Below are 9225 nucleotides of genomic sequence, written 5' to 3' on the forward strand. Positions count from 1 at the left end.
GGGTCTCTGTACTGGCTCTAAATGCAAAACCAAAAACATCATGTAAAAATGCATTCATCAGTGATAAATACACTAGGATACTTCTATAAAATAAATTCCTGAACAGATTTTTAAATGTGTATGAATGTATAAGTGTAAATATATGAAGGTGTGTAATGTTATCGGGTGAAGCTTCCCCTCCTCGCCACCGGAGGGAGCCCTCAAGCGGAATCATACCAGTTAGATGTATACCCCGAACACTCCGTTTATACTTCTGTATAAATTATTGTCAGTTATTCTGCATACCAGGCCATTTGTTCCATTGTTCATGTTTTCCTTTCTGTGTCCTGACCTAGTTTTCTATTTATCTGTTTTCTGCTTTTTGGATTTGTCTGCCTCGTCTCGCTTATTGCTATACTGGGTTTCTGAAGCCTGTTAACTGATTATTCTCTGATTTACGTCTTAAATTGTATGCTCCACCACATTTAATTACATTTAACTTATACACCACGACCAAGATGAATAAGGAGAGAGTCATGAAAATAACCCCACCTCCGTCGACAGGTGTGCCCTCGACGATCTTCTTACTGCTCCGCTTCTTATCTCCACCATCGTGAAAGAAATGAACTCCAGCAGCAACGGCCACCGCTCCTGCTGCACACACAGCAAATCCTGCAACATGTCTCAAAAACATTATAAATCACTGACAACTTCACGAGTATAACAAACAGCTTGTCTGGATGAAGTTCACTAAAAGACTGAGTCTCTGCGTTGGTTTTGTAACAGAATCAGAACGTTGAACGTGACGTCACAACCACCGTTCTATGACGTGAGACGGAAACGTCTTCTATCAAAACACCTCTAATGTTCACTGCGCCATTAAATTCAAGCCAAACACCGGATGCACCAGACTGGATCTCACAATCAACTCATTAATAAACCACAAAGATTAGCAAATGATTAAAGAGACAACAACGGTAGCATCAAAGACACGACTATGTACATTACACCCAAAAGTACGACTATCAATGCTCGCATATGTAGCTTATATGCCTTGTAAGATCCAGAAAATGCAACAGTGCACAATAACATCTCACCTGTTCAAGGTTTTCTTGTTTCTTCGTTCGTTTTCTACCCAAATCACTACCCGACTGATAATCACCAAACTATTTACATACAAAAAACACCTTTCGAAGGGAATACACCAGCCATGCTTTTTCGTACCACGTTTTCTGTAAGCAACCGCTATGTGTTTTGTCGTGGGGTCCAGTAAACTTTCTTCTCTTCATTTATTTCACCCCCAAGCAGCCATAAAATATTCCCTAAACGTCGGTAGAGTTTTATTTTAATAAATCCTGCTCACGCTGTTACTTTACTCCCGTGCGCTTTGTGCTTCACTCTCAAACTTTGTTCTTGTTTCTAACAGTTTAGTGTCTCCACACTCGTCTAGTGATGCTCAGTACTGACATAAAATCCACCCAAACAGATCTGGTGGATAAATGTCGAGATAATATGAACCATCCTTTTAGTTCACTTCGAAAAAAAAAAAAATGCCAGAGTTAAAACCGCTAAATTGCATACTGCGCATGCGTAGGTTATGCATTTGAATCACGAGTCACTTGTACTAACTTGGCTAACAGTTAAGATTAGTTGGATTTAAGCCTAAAACCTTGTATATTATGGAAGCTATACTTTCACAAAGTGCTACTGTCACTATTGAAAACACATCCAGGGCAGCAAAATATTTATTTAGCTATCTGACAGATTTTACAGGAGGTACCTGAATGAGAAGAGACCACTTTCAGTTGAACAGCTTGACTAGGTGTGAATTTGTCTTGACATGATTCCTAATCATCGTGTCCCTAATATCTTACCTTCTAAAAAGAGAGAGGAGGAGAAAGAAAATGCTCTGTTATGGCTTTTATGACTCCGTTATGACCTTATTGTCCATATGTAAATGAAACAATGCATCACCCCTTCTAACAAACATAGAAGCTCATTCACCACAGTTATAGCTAATATGATTTAAAAATCAATGTTTTAATTATACTCATTTTTAGCCTTTAAAAATTATTTATCAAAAATATAAATTCTTAATAATATTTATGAATAACTTAAACAGAAATAAATTAAAACTAAACAAATACCTGCATCAACTTAACAAAGTTTATTTGTTATTTTATTTAATAAACTTTGGATAATTTATTGGTGTCCTTATGGCACCTATTCTACAATTTTACAATTTGACCAGTAGATGGCGAGTAAGTATTCTGATGAGTATACGAATATAATATACAGTATTTATTTATCCTTGTGATTTTTATTTGAAGTGTGGAACCCCAGCCTCCCAAATACATGTTTTGAGCCTAAACATATGAAATAAATTCACTAATAGTCCTACGCTCATTTAAGATAAGATAAGATCAAACTTTATTGATCCCACAGTGGAGAAATTCAATTGTCACAGCAGTTCAACAGATGGGCAATGTGCACGTATAAAAAATTATAAAAATATATAAAATTATAAAATATTGCACATTTGAACATTTCTGTAATGCAATGTTGTAAAGTCTGACAGCTGCTGGTATGAATGACCTGCGGTAGCGCTCCTTCCTACACTGGGAATGTAGCAGTCTGCTGCTGAAGGAGCTACACAGGATCTCCACAGTCCCATACAGGGGTGAGAGGTGTTGTCCATAATAGATTTCAGCTTGGCTAACATCCTCCTCTCCTTCACCAGGTCCAGTGGGCAGCCCAGGACAGAGCTGGCTCTCCTAACCAGCTTGTTCAGTCTCTTCCTGTCCCATTCTGTACTGCCTCCCACCCAGCAGACTATGGCGTAGAGAATTGCAAAGGCCTCCACAGTATCATAAAAAGTCCTTAATAATGTCCTGCTCACTCCAAAGGACCCTAGTCTCCTCAGCAGGTGGAGGTGACTCTGGCCCTTCTTGTACAGAGCATCAGTGTTATCCAGCCAGTCCAGTCTATTGTTTAGGTGGACACCCAGGTACATGAACCTATCCACCAACTCGAAGTCCAACTCCGGAAGTCAATCGCCATTTAGCTTTTTTAGAAGAAAGATTTTTTTTCTAAGATGCATGGCTGGTATGAGATAAATACACACACATTACATTGAATATTATCATTCACTAAGTCTAATTAATACAGGAGATTCATTATAATAGGGTTAAAGTAATAGAAGTCAGTGGATTTAGCCATGCTTGGTCTAGACACATCCTTCGGTAGGAGGCAGCCCCTGAGATTGGTCTGTAATTGGGGCATTACACATATGCCATGTCATGAATCTGTACCTGTTTCAACCAGAAAATAATCAAAACAGCTATAATGATGCCAAATTCAATTCAAGTCGTATAACATTTTGTTGCACCATTTGTGCACTTCTGATCAGAATTTTCTGAAAAGTAATATTCATGAAACAAAGATCTTTGTGTGCTTCTGTCTGGGTTTTTTCTCACTTTCACAAAATTCCTTAAAGAAGTCAGGTTTAGTCTTGATAATTCCATGGTCCCTAGCCACTTTTTACAGTTTAACTTCTTTTCATTAACTTTCTTAAACCAGATGATGAACAATTCTTATCCATGGTTTGATAGTTTCAATGTCTCAAAAGACTGATAAGGTCTTTAAACACTTTTTCTTTTAACAGACAACACCCAGCAGTTGTTGTTGTTACAACATTATACAGCTCATGTGTGCACATAACCATGTTAAATATCTTCAGCTCTGTCATTATGGTATTGGCATTTAAATTATTTACAGTTTTATTTTAATTTTAGTTTTTAATATTCCACCTGCCTGCATGTTTTTGTGAAGGGAAAGGAAGCCAGAGACCCCACACCACCATGTAGCATGCAAAACTCGACAGTAGACAGAAACCCAAGCTCAGGACTGAGCCTTGTGCTGTGCAGTGGTGTAGTGTGGCACTGTTACCTGGGAACAACTAATGTTTAGGCTGTTTAGTTATTTCATAACACCATTGAATGTTTGAGAGGTAATGAAATTGAACATTTTAACTTTATCTTTCTGAATGCCAGTGGATTTGTGGTGCATTTCACTATCAAGTTTTCTTATTGACATTATGATATGAACACAGAAGTTACTTTACTCTAGGTCCCTTTTTATTTTAGTTATTTTTCTTTTACATATAGAAAACAGAATTAAATGGCTTTTAAGTGCATTTTATTTTACAGACCTGAAAAAATGAGCTTTGTAAGGAGAAATTCAACAAAATCCATCGACAAAGGTAAACAAGCAAACATGCATCACCGTAAAGAGAGGCATAATATTAACAGAACAGAAATAAGAAGTAAGCAGGAACAAGTGTTACATTCCCAAAAAGGGGGTTTGCAGGAACAATAACATTCATTTATAATGGGTTTGAATATAAACAGGACAAGAGGTATGTGGTAGGTTATTGCCTTTAATGATCCCAGTATACAACTACTAACTACAGCTTGTGCAACTCAGGAACAGGTTGAAAAAGGGAAACCTGACACACAGAGGTAAGGGAACATGGACAGTGCCAAAGAAATGAACAAATCAACCAACAAGGAGCCGACCAACTAACTAACTACTCTAGGCTAAGCTAAACAAAAATACAAGGGGTGGCACCTGTCCTCTAACTTAGGGTGTCTAAACAAGCAACAGGGGCTACGTGGTGCAATGTAGGTACGCACACAATCTTACTCATTTCCAGACCAAGCGAGCTAGCATAGGCCATGTGGCTACCAAGGCTATAAGCTAACCAGCTAACCACAAGCTTTCTGGGTGCTGCTTATAAAAGAGGCTCCACCTCTTCTGGTCGGGCTCTTGTTCTTGATTGGTCCAATTCCATCCACAATTTAATTGACTGACAGCGGGCTCCACCTATAACAGGACAGCATAAGGACCCAGAAACCGCAGAGTACACAGGAAGAGAAAGAGAGAGAAAACACCAAGCAGCACACAAGCCTGCATAAATTCACAAAGTTTTTGCATTAGGCATATACATTACATCAAGATAAATTTAGCAAACAAACAAAGCAAAAATCGTGTCATTTGTAAAAACATTGAGATGATTCATTAGATAGATAGAGTTACTTTATTCATTCCAAAGGGAAATTCACATTAAATTAACAGTCGCCCCACTAAGATAGTGACTTTGTTGATGTGTCTGTTCAAAACAAGAGACATAGTTTAAACTGTTTACACATGTTTTTCTGTCTCCATTTTAAATCTGTCTTCACACCATCAGCAGTTCAGATTATTTTAATCTTAGAACCAAAGAACAGAGACACAGAAACACACTACAAAATGTAATAAAATATACAGTGTGATAAAAAATTACTCTTTTACACAAACAATCTCTCTCTCTCTCTCAAATACACACACACTGAGTGTTTTAAAATTTCTATATTGTGTAAATGGAATTAAATCTGATCCAGTTTTATAGAGCGTTGAAACCCAGACAGGAGTCTCGCACACATCATAAATACTGTGACTATATCTAATGTAACGTCTGGGACCCCCGCCCTATGCGGGGCTCGACCCCAGACGCCCGTGGTGTGTCTGCGCACACCAGCACGCGGTGTAATGAGACCCATGCGCAGGATTCAGCGAATTACTGCTTTTATTACATTTAAGACGCGACATAAGGAAACAAACGTAACACTAGACATGGCGTGGTTAACACAACAAAACAAAACCTAGACCTTAGCTTGGACATGGAACTTAACAACCAAAACCCCAACAGAAACCACGGTACAGATAACAATCATGGACAAGGACACAAACACAAGGATCCCTATTTATAGGGGTAGACATTAGGGCTAATGGGATACAAGTGACACAATCAGGATAGGAACAATAGGAAGGGCGTAACAAAAGACACACAAAGAAGCAGGCTTCCAAGGTTCACCTGCCAGCGCCCTCTCTGGGCCTGGCAGGGAACTGTCCAGCTGTTCCTGACATCTAACCTGTAATTATAGATAAACATGTTTTTAAATTTCTCTTATCTGACTCTAGGTCCCAACACAGCATATCCCGAAGTCATTTTCCCTGAGAAGAACAGAGCAGTGGAATATATAGATTTTTGACTCCTGGAAGCGGATGTTGTGTAAGACAGATGTGTGTGGATGTTGTTACTGGGAAGTGGAGTGGAACTGTGATGTGAAAATATCATTCTCATATGAAGAAATCAGAAGGAAAAAAAGAGGTGTTACAGTATCTCACAAAAGTGAGTACACCCCTCACATTTTTTGTAAATATTTTATATCTTTTCATGTGACAACACTGAAGAAATGCCACTCTGCTACAGTGTAAAGTAGTGAGTGTACAGCCTGTATAACAGTGTAAATTTGCTGTCCCCTCAAAATAACTCAACACACAGCCATTAATGTCTAAACCGTTGGCAACAAAAGTGTGTACACTCCTAAGTGTTTATTTGTTTATTTATTTATTTATTTATTTTATTTAACTATTTATTTAAGTGTTTTAAATAACTATTTTAGTTACTTTATGTATGTAAATGATTTCATTTAATTATACATAACACATTTATCTTTCCTCAGGTTGCAATCAAGTTTGTCTCCAAGATGATGCTGTATGAAAAACTGCAGCTTGTAAGTTTCTTTATCATAATATACATCCTACCTATTACTATAACCTAGCACACATACTAAAAATCAGATTTCTAAGAAGACCTTCGATAAGTAATATTACAATGGATGGCGTTATAACGTGTGGCACTCATTCTTTCCTTTTTGTCCCATTCTACAGACAGGATATGGATGGCTCCCCGTTGAGATAGCGCTGATGGTCCTTGCGAACAGCAAACCTTGCTCAAGAATCCTCAAGATTCTGGACTGGTACGAAGAGCGAAAACGCTATGTTGTCATTCTGGAACGGCCTGAACCATGTCTGGACCTCCATGAATTCTCCAGCAAGCAAGGTGGATGTTTGACGGAGTCCGAGGCTTGCATTGTGATGTGGCAGCTGATGGTGGCGCTGAAGCATTGTAAGAGCCAGGGGATACTGCACCGTGATGTCAAGCCAGAAAACATCCTGATTCAGACCAACACGTGGCAAGTCAAGCTGTTTGACTTCGGTTGCGGAGACCTCGTCAAAGACTCCTACAATTACTTTGCAGGTGTCTGATTTGAGACCATGAGTTCTTGGTGGCAGCAAGTACTGTGACTCTTTTCCTAAATCTAATGTATCTTTGTTAACAGGCACACTTCAATATGCCCCTCCTGAGTGGTTCGTCCAGGGGCAGTATCGGGCAGACCCAGCTACCGTCTGGTCTGTGGGCGTGACGCTGTACAGACTGGTGTGTGGCTGTCTGCCTTTCAGGACCCCTGAGGAAACCAAAACTGGCCATTTGTTCTTCCCCGAAAGTCTGTCTCAAGGCAAGAAAGTACAAAGACTGATAAGCTATGGACTAATTAATAGCAGACTGAACTATACCTTATACACAGACTTGAGCAGAGAAAGAAGCATTCATTTATTTTAATGTATTATATTTTATGACTATGAATTAATTAGTCAATATGATAAAATTGACAGGAAATGTGTAGAGCTACAAGTGTGAGGAATTTCTTATGTACTCTACAGCATTTTCTTTAAAGGATTATTTATTGTAAATCAGGTTCTTTATGGGGTTAAGTATTAGATTCTTCTTTCTATGTCTTTTTGATTTATGTACCTGGGTATTGTGTAACAGAGTGCAGCGATCTGATCCGTTGGTGTCTGAGCCCCGATGCAGAAGACAGACCCAGCCTGCAGCAAATAGAGCTTCACCACTGGTTTAACTTACCAGATTAGTGCCAGTTTACAGGAGACAGGGACCTCAGCACTAACCTCCTCTTGTTATAATTGTAAATTGTAATATATCTGATCTAATCAGAATTGTAAAGAATCTGTGATTAATTATTAATTATTGTATATTAATTATTAATGTAATTAATTAACTTTAAATACATCTGAATTTATTGTACAGAATCCTTGCCTTTGATCTAAAATTAGTTTTTTAAATTTTTCATTATATCATTATTTTTGTGGTTTATTTAATAAAAGAATAAACTACAACAGAGTGGACATTACATTTTTTTTGTTTGTTTTTTTCTTTGTTAGGAACAGCAAAAATAAAAAATAAAAACAAACATGACATGATTGCTGGTGGTACACCATATAAAATTTCTTTTCCTGTTATTTTAGTTTTCTTTGCAGAGCAGACAATCCTGCCCACTAACATAGATGTCCCAACCAATCCTTCCTCCACAATTTCTTCAATTCACATTCACAAAGGATTTCTCTCTATTCAAAACATTTTTAAACTTTTTCATCTATTAACCATCTATCACTGTACAGGGGTAATTACTTTCCAACATTCATTATCATGGCTGTGATTGGCAAGGGAGTAGCCCAAATTCTTGGGCCCTATGCAAAGACAGTGTATGGGGGGCTCCTTTCCCATCATCTCATGATCCATGCTAGTTATCACTTTAAAAAAAAAAAAAAAAAATATATATATATATATATATATATATATATATATATATATATATATATATATAAAAGTATACACACTTCACTCACCTGATACAGTAATTGTTGTCAAATCAGTGATGTAAACTTGAAAAGAACATTATTAAAAATACAAATACTATGTATAGTATAAAAAAATATTTGCATTGCATTCATGTTAATGCAGCACAGAAATAGATAGGTAATGTCGGTCCTGGAGGGCTGCTGTCCTGCAGAGTTTAGCGCCAACCTTAATCAAGCACACCTGAACAAGCTAATCAAGGTCTTCAGGAATACTAAGGCTATAGACAGGTATGTTTTGTTTTGGGGTTTTTTTCTTCAAAGGGTTGAAGCTAAAATCTGCAGGACCCCTGTGACTTTATACCATAAATCAAGGGTGTCCAATCTTATCCGCAGAGGGCTGGTGTGGGTTTTGATTCCAACTGAACAGAAGCCACACCTGAGTCTACTGAAAGCCAAGATCAGTTGATTAGCCAGTTGGAATCAGGTGTAGCTTCTGCTTGGTTGGAATGAAAACCTGCACCCACACCGGCCCTTTCTGGATAAGATTGGACACCCCTGCTATAAATAAAGCACCTCAAGTATCCCCTTATAGATAAAAATGACAACTTGATTTTTTTATTTGAATTGTGTTTTATTAAGGGACATTGTGCTCGTTGTCCAGAACATTATTATTCTTTCAATCAGTAATATAAATAACTAAAC

At 37.8% G+C, this 9225-nt stretch overlaps 1 protein-coding gene across 1 annotated transcript; it reads left to right on the forward strand.

Annotated features, from left to right (window-relative positions):
* Positions 1 to 5779: 5779 nt before the first annotated feature.
* Positions 5780 to 7815, forward strand: LOC131342815 (serine/threonine-protein kinase pim-1-like; the record flags this gene model as incomplete). Its single annotated transcript, XM_058374053.1, has 4 exons — positions 5780 to 5818; positions 6546 to 6596; positions 6754 to 7123; positions 7206 to 7815. Coding segments are annotated over 4 exons (741 nt in total), but the record flags the coding sequence as incomplete, so codon positions are not given.
* Positions 7816 to 9225: the final 1410 nt, after the last annotated feature.

This window comes from Hemibagrus wyckioides, linkage group LG21 (genome assembly GCF_019097595.1).
Source record: "Hemibagrus wyckioides isolate EC202008001 linkage group LG21, SWU_Hwy_1.0, whole genome shotgun sequence".
NCBI classification, from domain to species: Eukaryota; Metazoa; Chordata; class Actinopteri; order Siluriformes; family Bagridae; genus Hemibagrus; species Hemibagrus wyckioides.